Below are 21,937 nucleotides of genomic sequence, written 5' to 3' on the forward strand. Positions count from 1 at the left end.
CCCGCTCCAGAGGGTGTGCCTTGACCCTTGAACCTTATTTGAGTGGGGCAACCTTTGCAACATCCTTTTATCTATTTGTTCAGGGAAAGGCAGAGATATGTCTTAGGAGAAAAGGCTTTCTCCGGGAGAGCAGGCATCTCGCTGTGCTGTCTTTGTGGCAGGGCCCGTTGCTGTCTCATCTGTCACCAGCCATGCAGAGTGTTCCTTATGGCCTCCAGGCTTTTCTATTCCCCTCTACTTGTTCTATTTTACAATACTCTGTGAAAGAAATAAAATGTGCGGAGATTCCTGGTCGGGTGTGCCTTTTATTATAAATGTAGCTCTTCTCTTTCAGATAATCCTCAGCCCTTCTGCACCACAGTCAGATGTCCACTTACAGTAACAGAACTAAGAATTTCCCTCTCTGCTTCATTAGCATTGCTAGATGTGACAATTAAAAGGAAGCCATGCAGCCATGGAAAATATCACTAATCCATGACAGAAAAAAAGAAAATCATCATATGATTTCTCAATTTTTATTATGTATTCCTATAAATCTTCAGCTTAATAGTTAAACAAAAACTATTGTTGGTCCTCTAGCAAATGGGTCCATTTTTCTCAGTAGTCACTATCTTTTCTAAAAGACATGCAATCTATTTGGAAATGTTATTAAATACTGAAATCATCTGGAGAAAGATGTAGAATGTCATTTAAAAAATAATATCCTAAGGGAGTTATTTGGAAAGCAATATTGAAAAGTGAATTCTAGATGCTTACATTTGGAGTTAGACACATGCACATTCCCACCAAGCAAGCACAAGTGCATAAAAACCTGTCCTGAATTCTTCACAATCAACCGGCCTTGGGATAAAAGTCACAATCGATTTATTGACTCTTTCATTTGAAAAGAAAACCACAGGAAATTATTCACTTCTCTGAGGCTAATAATTTTCTGTTATTTTTATTTGATTTTTCTCCTAAAGCCTGCTGGCCTATACTTCCATGTATTAAACTCCACCCTGCATGTTTTGATAATGTCTCCAGTTTGTCACGATAACTGGATTTAAATGCAGTTCTTTGAGCACAATCACTTACTCACACCTACGGGGCAAGAAGGAGTATTCCCCCTGGGAAAAAAAAAAATACTTATTTCTTCCTGTTTATAAAGGAAGGTAGGTTTACTGCAGAAAGAATAGGAGATACAAATAAACAAAAAAGAAAATTAAAATGACCCCATAATTTTGAATTTTAAATCTCAGTTCCCATTTTCATATATTATATGTCTCCTGGTCTTTCTTCCTTCCTTCCTTCCTTCCTTTGTATCTATATCTATTATATGTCTATCATTCTTCCCATCTGGTTGTTAGGGCCATATTATACATTCTGTTTAGTAACCTGAGTTTGCTTTCTTATTGTTTATAACTCACTCTTCAAGTATAACCTAAGAGGGGGCATTTAGGAATTCAAAAAAGGTGCCAAGTTCTCAGGTGCCAGGTTGACAGGCAGAGTTGTGAGAAGGATGTGTCTAATTTAACTTACTAAGTATCATACTTAAGCAATCAAATATATTATATTGTTAGTATCTTATTATTTTTTCTCTTTAGCATTTGTTTTAGGAATTTGAAAGTGACTAAGTGAAATAATCTTGTCCGTATCTGCCAGCTTCCCACTAAGCCAAAACCTGCCATTTCTTTCCCCATCTCTGAACAGGATCACATATTATTAAAGCCTGAAGGCCCAGACTTTGAATGCCACTAATCTCTAGCTATAACCTGCAGAATCCTAGTGGGGCCCAGTGAAAGGAAGTATCACCTTGTACCTTCCCCACATGCCTCGGCCAAAGCACAGAAGCTCTGCGTTTATTTAATTTTATATCCTGTTTGTTCTGATTAAGGTGTCCTTTGAACTATGAACTCTGCAGAGTTTAAAATGACAGAAAAACCTACTGCTGTATTGCAACACTTTAATTTTATAAACCCATAAAGATTAAATGACTCGCCCAAAGTCAACGAGTTCATTCGGGAACTTCCGGCATCCAAATGTCGTACACACTGAATCCCTCAGGATGACAGAGTATTAGGGGATGCCACAAGGATTCACACCTGTTATTCCCTGCTGTATCCTCAGCATCTAGCATATCCCCAAGCTGGAGGAGGACTCAGTAAGTACTTGGGAAATAAATGAATGAATCAATTGGGTCTCCACAAATATTTTTTGGACTATATGGGAACTGCTAAGGAAACGTGACATCTCCTTAGACTTCAGTTTATTCTAAGTAAATGAATAACCAATTGGAATAAAGCACCTTTTGTCATTTTCTAAACATATGGAAGAAAAAGAAAAAAGATGCCTTGACATATATAAAATTGAATAAGTGATAAACACCTGAGACAAATGCCTACATATGCATATGCCTCTTGTCAATCATGCAAATTCCTACCAGTGACAACAGCGTTCTTTGACAGTGATAGCGATATGTATCATTTTCACATTATCTCCCCAAACTACCTAGCACCAGTCTTTCAGTCTACTATTAAATTGCTCCCTCTTGTGGTTACTTAAGAGAAAACACAGGAGCTCTGTTTTTTTAAATTTTAATAATATAATGTTTCTAACCCAATATAGCCAAATTACTATTTTTTTAAATAAGTTTAATTATTTACTTTAAAATTTAGATATTTAGGCCAAAACTGAGTCTGATTCTTCAACAATCACTTCTTTTCTCCCTTTTCTCATAGTATCTCCTCTCTTATACTATATTGCTTTTCACTTGTACACACATACACACACACACACACACACATACACACACACACACACACACACACACACATACACTATGCTCATCTTTCAATAAATCTAATGCTTCCAGATAAAAAATACAAGGGGAAAGAAATTGATTCATTTTCTATCCTCTGTTGATTCAGAACAATCAGAGCTTTGTTTCTAAAAAACGATATAGAGGTGACAATATTCAAACAAGCAAAGGAGAGTCTTTAACAGGCATGTAATAGAAGGTATTTTATGCAGAGAATATGTATGGCAGGATGAACTGAAGTTATCCGGTAGATGAAAAATATTCAAGTTGTTTTAGTCAGCCTCCAGAGAAAAGAAAGAGCAGAGCATATGAATTGAAGGAGGGAAAAGTGGTGACATTTACAGACATGATTGAAAGAAAAATCTTCCATTTTGATTATTCTGCTTCCTCCAAGTGTGCAGATACCCAAGCCACCTGTAACTGGTGCTCCATACTTACTTCCTCATCACGTCTTTCTATACTCACACGGATGATGACATGAGAAAGCAAGCAGCCAAGTGGCAGAAAAATAGGATGTTTTAGCACTGGAATGTTGACATTTATGCTCACAAAATAAAGTTGCTGGGATCCCTTGGTCCCATCTCCAGAGAACAAATGGGAGCAAAGCAAAGAGCGGGCACAGGAAGCTGAAGTCTCTCTAAAAGCCCTCCAAATCAGAGACATGCTCAGAAGGCAACATTCACTCTTTTGATGAATGATGTTGTCTGGTACTCACTTTCTTATGCCCAGTTGTGCTTTTGTTTTGAAGTGGCATCAAATAAAAACAGAAGGCTGAGCCCAGCAAGCTCCTTTTTAACAGCAGGAGGACTAGGAAACACTGAATCTCTAAGGATGGCCACCAAGTATGCAGAAAGAACATCTGAGCAAAGCAGTCTTATACCTAGGCATTGAAAGAGGGCCTTGTAAATAAGCGAGCTTGGAGCGAACCCGCAATCCTGTGTGACATTTAAACAAGGCTGCTCTAGCAGAAGATACTCAGAGAGGCCTCCCTTATGAGTGGTTGGCATTGTGTGGCAGGGAGCTAAAGAGAAACAAACTTAAAGCTCACAGGAGGTGCGTTTTGTTTAAATAATAGAAAGTAATTAGGCTGAAGACAAAAATCAGTGATGGCATTTTATAATTATGATTAATTTAAAGGTTAATTTCCTTTGGTGCTAAAATCTTATTTAAAACATTTACCAGGAAAGGAAATTAGGATGTTACTATCAAGAGGCATAGAGTGCTTCTGGGAATCCATGCCTATTATCACTTGAAAATTAGGTTAGGTCCAAAGTGGGAATTTCAATTCATTTTTGCATATAATAGATGGTGGCCGGACCTCCGAGTCAGCAGGGTTGGCTGGGGTAGGCAGTGTAACTTTTGCATTTGTTTGTTTGTTTGTTTATAGGCTTAATTGCAAATGTTTTTAACAAAGGAGCCTACTTTATACATGAACAATCCTGACACAAAAAGAAAATTGGATATGGATTGCTGCCTTTGTAACTAATGAAGTTGATGTTAAAGGAATTCCCAAGAGCGGAACGGCAAAGGGAGGTACACAGTCACGCATCTGTACACCCAGACACCTGCACCACTCAATTAAATTGAATGAGGGACACTATTTCTGCTGGCTCCAAACCTGTTTACCCTATTCCCCTCTTCCAGTCCCCACCTTTTTCATCACTTCATTTTCCCACTGAGAACTATCATGCCTCAGTTTCTTATTGCCCTATATATTCAGCAGCTCACCTTTTTGGAAACTTGCTAAAATCAATGCATAATAGTAACAGCCAGATGGAAATAAGTCATTTGCACTAATTTTTCCCATTCATTACGCTTTTGTGAATTTGCTCACTTTAAATATTTTCTTGCTACCATAGGTATATAAACCAATCCCAGCAATATGGAATTTATGCACAAACATAAATATTACAAACAATATTAGTGATCACCTAACTTTAATCCCCTAATCTTTTTTTATTTTTAAATATTTTCTTTTTTTCTTTTTTTTAATTTCAGAATATTACAGGGGTACAAACATTTAGGTTACATATATTGACTACATATATTATAGTCAGAGTTACAGAGTGCCCATCCCCCAGACAGCAGGCACAGCACCCACTGAGTATGAATATATCCATCCCCCCCTTCTCCCTCCCACCTACCTGACACCCTGTGAATGCTACTTCCATATGTGCACATAAGTGTTGATCAATTAGTACCAATTTGATGGTGAGTAAATTTGGTGCTTGTCTTTCCATTCTTGTGCTATTTCGCTTAGAAGAATGTAATCCCCTAATCTTACAGTTGAGAAAAGGAGCACTGGAATTGACTTGCTCAAAGGCAGACAATCATTTAGAGCCAGAACTGGGCACAGAACTTAAGTCTCCAGATTCTAAGTATTCTTTCCACATCACTTCCCTGTGATACCCAAGATAGAGTCTTGCAACAAATATTTATGGAGCAACCACTCTGTGATGGGCTGTGTGTTAGCCACTAGGGATGAACCAGGGAACCAAATAAATACTGCCTTTGCCTTCACAGTGCCTAATTTCCAGCACACAATTCACACGCAACAAAAGAGATTACAGTAAAGCATGATGAGAGTTCAGACACGGGAAGGAGGGGGTGCTGTGGGAATGACCCCAAGAGAATCTCATGCAGTTTAGAAGACAAGGAAATTCTTCCCTAAGGATATGACATTTCAGCTGAACCCTAAAGGATAAATCAGAAGGCTATGTAGAATTTAACAAAACTTAAAGAGTCCTTTATTAAAGAGGACTACTTTTTGGATCCATATTCACCAAAGGTGCACCAAAATTCACAGGGAAATAATCTTAAGTGCTTTTAATGAGCTTGATATAGAAAATCTAATTTCAACTTTCCCAAATACCAATAAAAATGTTAGAATAACCACTGGACATTCTCTTTCCTGAAACTGCTGCTGTTGTTCTAAAAGATGATTCATTTAGGCTCAAGAGTTTTGTGATTTTCCTTTCTGGAGGCTGCAAAATGATACAAAGATTATGTTAGCAAAAATTGCAAGGTGGGGAATATTTCTCTAATAGGTGATTATAGCATGCATGTTTTATTTTTTATTTCCCTAAATATGCATACATTAATGTACCCACAACCCTAACTAAAATTTCTGCATGTAAATGGGCTGTGCATTCTAAACATATCCTGGATGTCAGCGGAGAAGACATGACATACCCAGTCATGTCTAACGAGCTCACCTAAAGCTTGTAATAACTGCTCCCTCCAACTTCATCTGAAAGGCATGTCATATATAATTGAAAGCAATTCTAACATGAGATAACTAAACAAAGACTGGTAAATCTAATCCATCCAAATGGCGTAATGGCATAAAGTGAGCCCAGGCACATTTAAGGTGAAGTTGGTTGAGCTATTTCATCACATTCTGCATGCTTCTCCACACTTATTGAAAGCATCAAAGATATCTGAATACACAATTTTCTGACTCTAGCTTTATAATTTCGTCACCTTCTCAGCTCTTACCCCCTCCCCATCATGAGGGGTAAGCTGACCACTCCATTGGTCAGCTCATTTTGCCTACATACAGGCGAAAGCCTCCTAAACCACAAACCAGGAAGCTCCCAGCCTCTCTCTGTCATGTCTAACGTTATACAAGGTGATTGCCAAAAGTATTTGAAATACAGAACTCAGTTCTATGTAGTTATTTTTTAATATCATCACTTCATTTACCCCTTTCATTCCCTTCATCATACAGGCTATATTTGGATCACCTTCAGGATGGTGGAAGGAGGCTTCTCCAAGACCACCAATTCTGAAATTTTCTGCCTTACTGTAAACCCCTATCTTTGCTTTTTCCTCATTCTACTGCCTCCCTTTTGGAGAAATTTTTCTTCATTCTTATTTGAGAGCTCCCTCCACTGGAACCTATGTTTCCCTCATGCCTTGGATCTTCCTACTCATTATCTATCTCCAGGTTTAGCAAAGACGGGGGTGCTCTCATTAGCACTCTTGATTTCCTTCCTCACTTGCACTTCTTTTATGCTTGGATGTTCAACGTCCATGCCTGATGACACTCAGATGCAATTTCTCCACTTTTAATTCTGGGTGGTTGTGCATTGCCAGAGAAAGTAAACCCAGCCACACATGTGTGCTTGTCACCCTCAACTAGATGCCGTCTCCTTCACAACCATGCTCTCACTCTTCTCCTGTTGACAGTGTGGCACCCTGTCCACAGAACCTGTTCCAAACCTTTCCAGACTTCTTAAACCAAGTACTCAAACATGAGAAAGTCACAGCTATCAAATGTAGAATTTTATTTCCCCAAAAAAGCCTCAACAATTCTCTATACTGACAATAATTCTTTTGTCTCCTTACAACCCTGCCCAAATGTAAGAGGAACAGGTAAGCTTCTCCTCTGTAAAGCAATCCATCCATCAAGCTTAGACCTCATCCCCTTCTGCCCATCCAGTGCACTAAGTTCTCAGTGTCTTTATGCTTGACCACTCCACTGGACAGCTCCTTTAGCCTACGTATGTGCCAAAGCCTCACACACCACAAAGCAGGACAAGTCCTGGCCTCCCTCTGTTCTTTCTAATAATATACAAGGCAACTTCCAAAAAGTATTTGAAATATGCAAACTCGGTTCTGTGTAGTTATTTTTTAATAGAAAATAGCTTCCTTTTTTCTACTATATGTCACACAGGCTATTCCTGCTTCTTGTCAGACCGCAGTTTACCAACTAAGTGGGCATTTGAGGGGTCTCTGTAGACCTATGTCTGTTTTCCTCAGCTTCTGCTAATGACTTCTACACTTATGTCATCCCATGTAAAATTCTAGTGAGTTCTGCTACAAAGTTCTCATCTTTGAGCTTTATTTCCATCTATTCTTCTAGCCTGAAAAATTCTAATTCTCTCAGTAAAGAGCCTACTATGCATTTTAAAGCCTAATTCTAATCATTCCTTTTGTAGAAATCCTTTTCAAAAAGAGATGAGATTCCAAATCTATCCATAGGGTGTCTTTAATATATTATATACATCCTTCTAGGTATTACACACATATGACGCCTGATTCCCTCAATAACCCTATGAAGCTGAAATTGCTTTATCATCCTCCCTTTACAGAGGAAGAAATTAAGGCTCAGAGCAATTGTGACCTGCTTATGGGCACAACGCTGGTAAGAAGTAAAGGCACAATCTGGGCAAAGGCCTCTGACTCCAAAGCCCCCAGTCTTTAGGCTACTGCACAGCTTCCCCATGATGTTTCAAGCGGTGGTGTTACATTATTAGAAGACTATCCAAGAACAAGATCCTGGCTGGTCTCAGGAGAAAAGCATCATGTGTTTCTTAGTATCTCACCTCAGGCATTGCCCTCATCGAGAATTAGCGAAATAAACAAGAGCAACAAGACAGAATAGTGTATCAAGTGGAACTTAATTTCATTTTTTCTTAGGCCTTTAGAACCAAAATCTTAAAGTGGTTATGCCAGCAACTTCTAACTAAAGAGATATTTTATTTATTATGATATCATTGTAGTTATTGCTTTTCACTTTAATTTTTTAGCATGTGTGAATGTGTTACCAGATTTAAAATATTAAAGAGCTGCCTCTGATACAAATAAGAAGGAAACATGAAAAACAAGACCTTAAAACCCTGAGAAATTATAGCTGATGAACAAGATTAGGAAGGGAAGCATCTGCACTGATTTAGCTAATAAGTCTCATTTCATTCAATGCGTGCTTTGCCTGCTAGAAGCCCTCTGTAGCATAACACTTTGGTGACCTTTCAGGTAACAACACGATAAAGGACCCTTTCCTATAAAGGACTATGTTTTCCTAACCAGGAAAAAACATCTCAGAGTCCACCCAGGGATTTTATCGCACACTGAGTACCTAAGTTCACCCAGTCTGCTTGAATCGCCGCCCCCGAGTAGGTCTTAGTGGGAGAAAGGTGGTTCTTTTCAATTGGGCCTATGGTAGGTTATGTTATAAATTCTTTTTGTGCAACTGGAAATAAGTACCCTTGAAATTTATACTTGCAAACATAATGGAAAGACACTATTTTCATAGGCCCACACAAATTATTTAATGTGTTTCAATGAGTTCTTCTAAATATTTAGGCTTAGCTTTTGAGTGAACTGCTTTTTAAAATTTCCCCTTGTGGTTTTTTCCAACTGTGTCTCCAAAAGGGAGTATACTGACTAGTGACTTTATCATTAAGAACTAAAGAATAATTTTGAAATTACCAAGTACCAGCTCCACTATTAATATTATTAAATCATAGTTATTAAACTGATATGGCACTTTACTAATTTAAAATAATTCAACCTCCCCATGCTCCCATAGGTCAGTAGGTGTAAACATACCCATATTGCAGATAGGAAAACTAAGGCCAAGAGAAAACACTGAACACTTGCAAAGAAAATAATAACATCCCTAAGTTGTCCTTTGGAGGTGACAGATATGTCTATTACCTTGATTGTGTTAATAGTTTCATGGGTCTGCAAATGCCCAAACTCATCAAATTGTATACATTAAATATGTGCACTTTCTTGTCTATCAATTATATCTCAATAAAGCTCTTTAAGAAAACAAAAATCTCAAATGGTCTTCAGAGAACCAAAATCAAATCTCTCCAACAAGGCAGAGATTGTGGAAGCACAAATTTTATTTTGTCACCTTCTGCCCAGTCGTGTGCCTCTGCTTAGGATGTTATCAACTGGACAGAGAGAGAACAATGTTTTTCCTACCAATTGTCAACATTTATAACATTCAATAGCATTCATCAGTGAACAACCCTCTTACTCCACTCATTTTAATGCTAAAACATGTCCTAGCCTTTTTCTTTCTACATATCTTGGCCAAAAAAGATGCGGTGGTGGCTTCTTCCCATTGGTATCCAAAAAGTTTCTTTTGTTTATCTCTGAGCACCCAGGCAACAACTCTCTAGGTCATCTATAAAAGCTCTTCTCATTCAAGGCTTTGTGGAAGAAAAGATAAAAGCACTCAGTCAAATTTCATGGAAGTTTTACTAGCATCTTCCATTCTCCAATCAATCTCCTTACTTTCTTCTACAGCCTAAAGGGTCTATAGAGTTTATTCAGTAAATACCTACTGAGTGTGGTCCATGATCCAGATATTGTTCTGGGTTCTGGGACTACTATAGTAAATGGTAGAAAACAGCAAATCTCATGGAGAGTTATTATAATGGTGGAGGCAATCAACAAATAAACAAGTAGATTTATAACATGTCAGGTGGAGATAGGTCACAATGAAGCAAGAGAAAGCTGACTGGGGAGAAAGAAATTTATCTTTAAAATCCCAGCAAGTTTCCAATTTGCCTTGCACCAATTACAGTTACATTTCCCTTTTCCCATGTTTTTCCTCACTGACACGTGCCACTTATAACTTAAAGATTACATTTCCAAAAGGAATCCAAACCTAAGCTCCCTCTTTACATTCTTTTTGGTTTTGTTAAAAGCAGCAACATTCCCCTGACCAATAAATTTCTGAGCATCAACTTTGAATCTTTCCTTTTCCTTCCCTTCCCCCGTGTTCAAAAACTAGCCATGTCCTATGTTTCCTACCTCTTTATCCATTTCTCTAGAATCTGTTGACATCTTTGCTTTCTCACTGTCGTAATTCAAATTCAGGCCTTTGGTAATTCCTGTCTGTCTTTCACATTTTCCATTAAGCATTGAAATAAAATAGACAATATGCCAAGGTGATAAAAAGAAAACATCTTACCTTGTTTTAAAAAACATCATTGTAATCAGAGTCACATAAGATGGGTTTGCGAATATAAATAATTTTTAGAAGAGAAAACCACTTACATGCTTATTTGGTGTTCTCTGAAAATTATCAGAAGATGGCTGACTAGATGCAGGTAGTGCATGCCTCCTCCACAGAGAGGAGCCAGAATAGCAAGTAGACACATTTTGAACAAATCATCTAGGAGAGAATGTTAGGATTCACCAGAGAAGTGACAGGAAGCACCAAAAGTAAGTAAAGAGAGGGTGAAGGCAGCTTACCCAGCCAGGGGCTGGTTGAGAGCCACCAGAAGCTCCTGGACATGTGGAAACAGAAAAATAGAAAAACGCAGGGCTCCACACTCTGAGCCCTCTGACCCATGCAGGCCTCAGGCTTAACATAGAGAGCTGCCTAGAGATTGTCCAGAGACATGGCTCCAGAAAGGAAACCCACATGGGATCCCACACATACAAGCCTAGAGCAGCTTCAGCTGGGTGCCATTCTGAGAGCCTAGATACCAGGAATCTATAGAAGTAGCTGCTGCCATTGTTCTGCTACAAGGAGAAAGAGGGGACACCAGGCACTCCCATGTACCTCTCTCACAAGGTCCTACCGCCTTGCTGTGGGTTGCTGTGAGATTGAGACATGACTGCGCATCACTCCTCACAGCTTCTTGCCCACACTGTTTGCTTTGGAGGGGTCCTGCCCTATCTGGCCACAGGCCCAAGGTACCATTCGAAAGTTTAATGCTCTGCTGTACCTCAACCTCGGACTGAGTTCAGGATGACATGGCTGTAGCTGCCACCCAACCAAAGAGGGATGGGAAAACCAAGCTCTCCTGTGCATACCTAGGAAAACACCCACCACTCTGAAATAGGCTGCTGTGAGACTAAGACACAAGTGCACTGCATTCCTCACAGCTTCCTGCCCATGGTGCTTGCCTGGGAGGGGCTCTGCCCTCCTTAGTCACAGGCCCAAGGTGCCATTTGGAGAATTTAACACTAAAATGTGCCCCACCCTGAGGTGGAAGGAACGAACATACTTCAAGACAATAACGGCCATATATGACAAACCCACAGCCAACATCACATTTAATGGAAAAAAGTTGAAAGAGTTCCTCTACAAACTGGAACAAGACAAGAATGCCCACTTTCACCACTCTTATTCAATAGAGTACTGGTAGTCCTCACCAGAACAATCAGGGAAGACGGAAAAAAAGGCATCATTTATGGAAAAAAGAAAGTCAAATTATCTTTGTTTGCTGATTATATGATCTTATATCTAGAAAACCCTACAGACTCCTCCAAAACCCTCTTATTAATAGATTTGATAAATGAATTCAATAGTTTCAGGATACAAAATCAATGTACAGAAATCAGTAGCATTTCCCTATACCAAGAAGCACATAGCCAAGAACAAAATCAAGAAGGCAATCCCATTTACAATTGCTACAAAAAAATGAAATTTCTAGTAATATATTTAACCAAGGAAGTGAAAGATATTTACAAGGAAAACTTGTAAATATCTGGTAAATTCCTTGTAAATACAAGGAAAACCTGATGAAGGTAATCGAAGGTGATACAAAATAATGGGAAAACATTTCATGCTCATGGATCAGAAGAATAAATATTGTTAAAATGACCATACTTCCCAAAGCAATCTATAGAGTCAATGCAATTCCTGTCATAATACCAACATCATTTTTCACAGAATTAGAAACAACAATTTTAGTGTTGTTTAGATACAACCAAAAAAGAGCCCAAATATCCAAAGCAATTTTGAGCAAAAGGAACAAAGCTGGAGGCATCACATTGTCTGACTTCCAATTGTATTAATACTACAAGGCTATAATAACCAAAACTGGTATTAAAAATAGACACATAGATCAATGGAACACAATAGAGAACCCATAAATAAAGCCACATACTTATAGCCAACTGAACTTTGACAAAGTTGACAAGAACATACACTGGGGAAAAAAGACTCTTTTCAATAAATTGTACTGGGAACAGGATTGCCATATGCAGAAGAATGAAACTAGACCTCTGTTTCTCACTATATACAAAAACCAACTCAATATGGATTCAAGACTTGAATGTAAGACCTGAAACTATAAAAATACTAGAAGAAAACCTAGGGACAACTCTTCTGGACATTGGTCTAGGCAAAGAATTCATGACTAACACCTCAAAAGCACAGACAACAAAAACAAACAGGCAAATGGGACTTAAATAACTGTAAAGCTTCTGCACAGCAAAAGAAATAATCCACAGAGTGAATAGACAATCTGTGGAATGGGAGAAAATATTTGCACACTATATATTCAACAAGGGACTAACATCTAGAATTTACAAGGAACTCAAACCACTCAACAACAAGAAAACCCCAAGTAATTCCTTTAAAGTGTAGGCTAAGCTTATGAACAGACATTTTTCAAAAGAAGACAAACAAATGGCCAGCAAGCATATGGAAAAAATGTTCAACATCATAATCATCAGAGAAATGCAAATTAAAAATATAATGAGATATCATCTTATACCAATTAGAATGGCTATTATTAAAAAGACAAAAAATAACAGATGCTGGTGAGAATGTGGAAAAAAGGGAACTCTTATACACTGTTGGTGGGAATGTAAATTAGTACAACCTCTATGGAAAACAGTATGGAGATTTCTCAAAGAATTAAAAATAGAATTACCATATGATCCAGCAATCTCACTACTGGGTATCTAACTAATGGAAAAGAAATCAATATGTAAAAAAGGTACCTGCACTCATATGTTTATAGCGACACTATTCATAATAGCAAAGATGTGGAATCATCCTAAGTGTCCATCAGTGGGGGACTGGGTAGAGAAAATGTGGTATATATACATGATGGAATACTATTCACTCATAAAAAGTAATAAAATCATGTCTTCTGCAGCAACATGGATGGAACTGGAGGCCATTATTTTAACTAAAACAATTCAAACACAGAAAAATAAATACCACATGTTCTCACTTAGTGGGAGCTAAATAATGTGTACACATGGAAGCAGAGTATGGAATGATGGACAATGGAGACTCAGAGAACAGGGGGAGGTGGAAAGAGGGTGGATGATACGAGGTTGCTTGGTGAGTACAATATGCATTGCTTGGTGAGTACAATAGGCATTGCTTCAGTGATATACCCGCTGTAAGGCCCTGACTTTACAATGCAATATATCAGTGTAGCAAAACTGCACTTGTATCTCATGAATATATACAAATAAAAAATTTTTAAATTAAAAATTATCAAGACAAATAAATTAAAACTTGAAGGATGCTAGCCTCATCACCTCTGACATAAACATTACAAAAAACCAAGGCACTGCATTTGTAACTGTCATTGGCAAATTCAGCAGAGTTGGTTTCTGTATCAGTTATTATTCATAACAGAATATTTCTAAAATATTATGTTGGAGATGAAAAAGATAAAGAGCAAATTTTCTAGAAAGAACAGAGTAAAGATGCTGGAGAACAAATAACAAAAGGAAGCATCTACAACCAATAAAGGACTCAAAGTAAGAACTCAAAACTTTTGTTAAATGAATAATATAGAAAGTCTGAAGATTTTAAATTTAATCTAAAATGTGAGTTGATATTTTTGATCACCATTTATAACCTTCTAAGAATTTACTGGAATAGTATGAGGGAAAAGCAGAAATCTCTTTTCCAATATACTTATGAAGGAAATAGAATACCTGGCTCCTAGTCCCAACCTCACCTGTTGTGTGGCCTCAAGCAGTAAATCTATAAATCTTTATTTATTTGTAAAATGAAGGTAATTATTCCTACCCACTTCATGGTAATGTTGTGAGGATAGATAATACGACCTAGAAGTGCTTTAGAAACTATTAAGAATTTTACAACTGTCAGAAATTTATTTTTATTTTCAGGAAGTAAAGAGATTCTTGACTGATAAAAGTTACTCTTTTCTAAATAAGGCAGAGATGAGCTATGACCCACTCATCTAGCTGCTGTCACAATTACTTGGAGAAGGATCTATCAGATGATTTTTGACTCCTATTGCTCAGAAAAGTTTTGGAGTATATAGTAAACTCTTTAAAGCCTAAATAATGTACTTATATAACGGAGGGCACCGTGGCTCATGCCTGTAATCTCAGCACTTTGGGAGGCTGAGACAGGGGGATCACTTGAAGCCAAGAATTCAAGACCAGCCTGGGCAACATAGCGAGATCCTATGTCTACAAAAAAGAAAAAAATTAGTCAGGCATGGTGTAATGCACTTGTAGTCCAAGCTACTTGGCAGGCTGAAGCAGGAAGATCACTTGAGCCCAGGAGTTCAAGGCTGCAGTGAGCTATGATCATGCCGCTACACTCCAGCCTGGGCAATAAAAAATCAAAATAAAATATGCTAAAAAATAAAATAAAATTATAATTTTTTTTAAAATAAAAGAGATGGGAAACAGACCGGTTATATTATTATCTTTAAAATGTAAGATAGCCCCAGTAGTTCAATTTTTCAAGCAGAAAATATAGTTTCTTCTACCTGTGCTCTTCACCCACATAGCACCCCAGAATTCCATGCATGATTGAAGGATCCTTCTGTAAAAGGTGAGAGGAATCAAGTCTATCTATGCTGATTACCATAATCTTAACTGTGGTAGTCAATTGGATCCAGCTTATTCCTATTCCTCTCCCTCAAGTCTTTAGGAAGACATTCAAATAATTTCTGAGAATAAATGCACATGAAAACTGACCACACACAATCTCCTTGGCTGTGAACTCAGGCATGTACACAAAATAAAGCATAGAAAATATGCCCTCTGCTTCTGGTTTAAATTCGAATGCCTCCTCATGAATGAAATGGTAAAAATCCAACCTGGTTACATTCAGAGCCCCTTCTTTTCTCATCTTGGTTCTCAGTCACCAGCTGTTGGAACCTGTTCCATGCCCAGGCCCATCAGCATGGTCAGAATAATCAGAACGATTGCAATCCTTCCATGAGAACTTCAGTGCTGTGCTCCCTAAATGAGTAGTTGTAAGCCAGCTGTATCATCCATACAGCTTGCAGATCATGGCTAATAAAGAGCAAGCTCCAGATCACTCAAGCTCCATTTTCATCACATGCTCAGGACACACCTCTTTTCCCTCCTGGCCTTCTGTCATGTCTTGGAAAGGTCTACATTGCTTCTGACTCAAGTTTTGTTCCCCACTTTTGGGCCTAGTTCTAGGCCCAAGTCTTCAGACTTGAAGATTCATCTCATTTTCTTTAGTTTATCCTTTGATTTGCTCCAAGATCTTTGGCTCACAATTACCATATGGCTTTTTCTGTCATCCCTCTTAAACCCATGGAAACAAGCTAATAAAATGTTTCAAAGCAATGACAATGATAATAATAACAACAACACTAATAAACCTGAGTTTGACTTGGATCTCAGTTTCAGTGAAGGAGACCTTACTGCTTACATTTGCCCTGATCTTGGTCTACTCTAATCGTCTCTATTAACAAGCACCATGGTGGAGCCCAACCTACTAAAAGAGAACGTCAGAACATTGGAGCTCTACCCCTGTGAATACCTCTCAGAAGACTACTTCTTAATTGTCTCTTGTAGACAAGAGCCCACCAACATAAACAGAAATGTAGGCATTATCTGCAACAAATCCCCAGTTTTAAACAATAATTTCTCAAAGCATAATCTTTAAATATAGTCACCATGTAATTATGATATAGATCTTCTGGTACCATTTATATTAGCTCAGGTACAAATATGGGCAATTAAGAAGACAAAAGAGATTTACTCTCTTTTAATCCATCTTCTATAAAACACTTCATATAGTTCTACAGTTGTCAGAAATTAAGAATTTTCTGTTTCTCTTTCTGCTACACTGCATGACTTAGAAGAATTATAAAGAAAAGCCAGAATTTTTTGAGAGGTTCTTAATTTTCTTCTTCCATACCTCTGTCTAATCCAGGGCTCTACATTCCTTATTTTATCGTCACATCAATTATATGAGACAAGTATTATAATTCCTTTGATTTTCACTATCAAGCCATGAAAAGACCTGGAGGAACCTTAAGTTCATATTACTAAGTGAAAGAAGCCAATCAGAAAGGGCTACATACTGTATTATTCTAACCATATGACATTCTAAAAAAGGCAAAATTATAGAGGCAGTTAAAAAGATCAGTGGCTGTCAGGAGTTAAGGGGGAAGAAGGGATGATTAGGTGGAGCACAGGAGACTTTTAGGGCAGTGAAACTACTATGATATAATAATGGTGGATACGTGTCATACATTTGTCAAAACCCATACGATGTACAACACCAAAAGTGAACCCTAATGTAAACTATGGACTTTGATAATTATGTGTCAATGTAGGTTCATCGACTGTGACAAATGCACCATTCTGGTGCAGGATGTTGATAGTGGAGGAGGTTGTATTTGTGTTGGGGATAAGGAGTATATAGAAATTCTCTGTACTTTCCACTCAATTTTGCTATGAACCTAAAATTGCTCTAAAACATAAAGTTCTTTAAAAAAAATAAAAAATGCTTTCCCTGCTACACAGATACCATGGACTATATATTATTTCACATCCTGCTCCAATTCCTACAATATTAACAAGAGAACAAAAAGTAGACAAAGTAAGCCAATAGAATAAGATACTAGAAAAAGTAGGAGTATCCCAGGGCATCCTAATTATCTCTATTTCCCTTTCTTTCTCCTTCCTGTCATTTTGTCAGCCGTTTGTTGTTTTGCCTCTTTTATCCCCACCACATGACATCTATTTCCACAAATGAAAAAAAAAAAGCAAAACTTTTTCACAGTATTCTTAGAATTTCCTGTTCCAGATACTAATGCTGCAAGAACTTGGAGTTATAAAGCAACTGTTTATTACGCTCATAGATTCAGTGGGTTAATAGACAGGCACAGCGGGGATGGCTTGTCTCTGATCTCTGATGTCAGGGACTTGAGCATCTTCCGGCCAGTGGGAAGATACCAGGACTGGGTTGACTCAACAGCTGGGGTAGAACCGTTTAGATATATTTTCTCCTACATATCTGAGTGTGGATAATGGCTATCAGCTGCAGCCTCAGTTAGCCCATCAGCTGAAACCCCTGTCCATAATCCTCCATTGATTTCTCCATGTGGGCTAGTTGGGCTTCCTTATGGCATGATGTCTGTGTTCCAAGAGCGAGCATCCCAAATGAGCAAGGGAGAAGTGCGTGACACTTTTATGATCTAACCTTAAAGGTCACGCGGTGTCATTTCTACCATAGTCAAACTGTCACAAAGTTCTACCCATGTTTAAGACAAAGGGCCATACACCCAAACCACTCGATGAGAAGAATGTCAAGGTCACACGTGTAACAACATATGGAATAGGAGATGTTGTTGTAGTCATTCTGGAAAATATAATCTGCCACAGTAATGCTTGTTATATCTTACTGTATTTTAAATATCTGGAATATATTGGAATATACATTGCATTTGAATGTATTGCATTTGAATATTTGGTTCGACTCTGCTCTACATCTTTACCCCTAATTGTCTATTTCAGATTGTAAACCACATGATGACAGGGACAGTTACATTGAGTTAATTCACATGAGTTCCACCACAGCACGTTGTACTTGATAATCATAACACATATTATTACTAGCACTGCAATGGCTGATAGATGCATGCACTTGAGTCATCATTATTTTTATGCTATAACATTTGTAATGTATTACAGAAAGTCTCCAGGCTAACCAAAAAGACACATAGCATCTTTAATGCACAAGTGAATTTTATTGGTTTTGGTTGCTTAAGAAGAGTACATCATTTCTTCTCCCAAGTGAATAGATTCTTGTAACGCAGTAACTGAATCTCACAGTTGAGGGGGGTGGTGTGGGAATCACTACCCCAAAAGAACTATCTTGGAACTATTGCTTCTGTTTCTTCACAATTTTTTTACTTTCAGTAGTTTAGTAGATTATTAAAAGGTTTATATTAGTAACCTGTGTGGGACCTTGATCATGAATGTTGACCTCTTCTAACAAGTTAACTAATGAAGGCAATTATCCCTCTCCAGTTGATTTCATAGGTGGCTTTGACTCTTATGGCTATCAAGGTCCTCAGAAGACATCTCATTTACAACTACAGCCTATGTACATGTAAGTACTTGTCTTTGAAGGTATTCTGGAATTCTAAAAGATGATCAAGTAAATGTATCATGGCCCAAAGTAGATGGCATGCAGCTTTCTCCTTCAGTTATATACTTCTAGTGTTTTCTCTTCTATTAATATTGTCTTGACTGGGATAATTCTAACAACATTTTATTCATAATTTTTTAAAATTTTGATTTATCAGAAATGTCATCTTTAAAGTTACCTTTAGTCTTATCATAAGTATCATCTACATGGCTCAAAAGCCAATATTATATACCACTTCTTTCAATTACCCAAAAGTTCTGTATTTTGAAAATGATATAACATTGTAGGCAGTTATATGTAACTATATATAAACCATATGTTCTGGTTTTTCTAGTATAGCCCAGTTTACACTGGTTGTCCTGGTATAATTATTACCAGCCCTCCATATTACTCTCAAAAGGGTACTCATTTACATGATAAATGATAGGTTCACCCTACTTATATACAGTGTTCAAAAAAATCAAAAACTGAGCAATACTCTATCATTTTTCTGATGTGAAAGTGAAAATGAACTGGAACATTAACACTGAAGTTTATCGAACCCTTAACTCTAGCACTCAAGAGAGCAGACATACAATCAGAGCCTGATTTTTATATCTGTGTTTAGGCAAATTCCCTTGGATAACAACTGATAACAAATTCTATATATCAGCATCAAGTGATATGCTGAATTGCAAGCGAAGATCAAAATAGAAAGTAAGATTCCATTCATTTTAAAATGTGAACTTCTCTTTGAAGATATGTGTTTGTTGTCGTTGTCCTCCACCATTAAGTCATTTTACCTTTTAATATCTTTAGTGTGTAGGATAATAAATGGAGTCTTAGAGTATTTCCCCTCCAGAAAGATTAATCTTTAGACACCGCTTTTTAAGCTTCTCTTTCAAAAGAGAATAAACTATGCGTTGTGCCTACCTTGTTTTTTGTGTCCCGTGTAGTTCTCTGAAATCATTTGCTAACACCACCCATAAAAAAGACTTTATCAGTTCAGAAATCAGCCAATACTTGGCTTCAGTTAAAGCATTGCTTTTATAAACAGTATATCACACATTCTCTTGTCTACATTCTCACAACCACTGTCCTAATTCAAGCATGACCTGTTAAGGTTTCCAGTTTCTTTCATATTTCAGAACCTCTATCCTATTCGCCCCATGGCTGCCAAATTAATCTGCCTAAAGTACCATTCAGATGATTTCACTTCCCTGCCCAAAAACTATCAATGACTTCCTATTACCTACTGAACAAAGTTCAAACTCCTTACCACAGCCTGTAAGTCCACTCTCATCTGGCCTCAATGTTCTATCGAAATATTTATCTCTTCTCTGCAAACCTTAATAACTGTTGAGTCTCGACCATATGCAGATGATGCTGAGAGATATTAGATAAAATGTAATAAGAATAAGAATTGGCCCTGTCCTCCTGAAGCTTATACTCTATTTATGGTGTAAATAGTCTAATACCTCCTCTTAATCATATTTTCCAGCCAAACAAACTCTTGCCTTCTTCAGACATGACATGTATTTTTCCAATGGTCCATACTGCTCTCATGAGACCAAATATAATCTTTTTTTCTAAATTCTATCCTTTGAAACCTCACTATCCTTTAAATTTTATCTTAAAATATATTTCCTTTAATACTTTTCTTTCACTTCTTTTGCCATGTACTACAGTTATTTGCTATGTATACCACACCTTCCCTATCATCCCAGAAAGACTTGTTAGCTACCAAAAAATTAAAATAAACCCTTTAAATTCTTTACCATTCTTCTCAATATTTTTATTATAACCTTTTTTTAAAGTGTTCTATTTTTAAAAGGCAAAGCAACCAGGAGTAGTGGTTACAAAGGCCTACTGAAGGCAGACTGCCTAAGATTAAATTCTGTATGACCTTGGTCATACAACTTTATTTGAATAACTACATTTAATCCCACCAAGTCTAAGTTTTCTCACCTGCGAAATAGAGATGATAATATATACACTTTCTATAATTGTTCTGAAATTATATGAAATAATGTATGTAAAGCACATGAAATATAGAACATGTCACATAGTAAGTGCTTAATACACATAATTTATTAGTAGTGTAAGTAATGCTTATGTTAACCATCACTCATGAAAAGACTTTATCAAGTCAGAAACCAACATACACTATATGTAATTCCCAAAGGATCTCCTCGTAAAAAATATTTCACATATAATATCAGCCCAAGTAACCCGTAACAACATGTGCTCAAGAGTAGAGCAAAACATCTGTAAGATTTGCAATTGATTGCTTCTGACAATATCATATAACATTTCATTGTGTTGATCAATATGAATGATTACTAAATACGATCAAGCTATAATAAATTAGATGTAACCTCTCACATAAACATCAGCTATGATAATAAGATTACATGAGCATACTAATTATATGTGATCAAGTGTATTGTTTCAAATCAAGCATTTATAATTCTAATGTTGCCTTAAAGAGGGGATTCCACAAAAATAGATATCTTTGTCCAGAATTAAATTCCTTGAGGACAAAACTTCCCATGAAATAGAACACTTTAAATATTTTGTTAAATAGAACACTTTAAATTCCAATTAAAAGTAAAAAAAAATTGTTTTCCTCTATACTGCCTGATAATAGTAAAATTATATCAATGGTTTCAAATCTCACTGCTCATAAGTTACATAGTTAATAAAATTCAAATTTAAGCAGTTAGAAATACTTAAAGTACATAAAAAATTACTAGTCAAAATGCTACTACCATCCCTTCCACAAAACATCCCATAGGAGACCCCAAATCCTAGAACACTAAGATTTTAGTTTACAGATGAGGAAACTGAACCAAGAGAAAAAAGAAACAAAAGTCACACAGCTTGTTAGTGATGCAGCCAAGGTTATCAATCAGTTTTCCTGACTCCTTAGTTCAATGTTCTTTCTAAATTCTTAGATGGATTGTAAATTTGGACTGATATCACATTCCCTGGTTTTTCCTTTACTTATTTTTGCTCTTCACCCTAACTTAGCCACCATATTTTCATACGTCACTGTGCCCCTTCCCTTTTCTACATTCCCTTTATTCCCTTTTCATGTTACATTCTGTACTGTTGAATGAAGGGCCTTTTCAACTATGTAACTCCTCTGAGAGCCACTGCCTATTCAAATCTGGTGAAAAACCAAAACCGATTCACCTACAAACCTCATCCCCTGCTGAGAGGCAGAGACCTGAGCATCTCCTATGTCTTTG

General features: G+C 37.2%; 1 protein-coding gene across 1 annotated transcript in view; it reads left to right on the forward strand.

Moving 5' to 3' along the window:
- NKAIN2 (sodium/potassium transporting ATPase interacting 2) overlaps positions 1 to 19,336 on the forward strand; it is a 538,612-nt gene extending 519,276 nt beyond the window's left edge. The window contains exons 7-8 of the mRNA XM_045542243.1: positions 18,584 to 18,665; positions 19,312 to 19,336. Of these exons, the coding sequence (XP_045398199.1) occupies positions 18,584 to 18,665; positions 19,312 to 19,336 (107 nt within the window). The remainder of the gene's footprint in view (positions 1 to 18,583; positions 18,666 to 19,311) is intronic.
- Positions 19,337 to 21,937: the final 2,601 nt, after the last annotated feature.

Source organism: Lemur catta, chromosome 2 (assembly GCF_020740605.2).
Source record: "Lemur catta isolate mLemCat1 chromosome 2, mLemCat1.pri, whole genome shotgun sequence".
NCBI classification, from domain to species: domain Eukaryota; kingdom Metazoa; phylum Chordata; class Mammalia; order Primates; family Lemuridae; genus Lemur; species Lemur catta.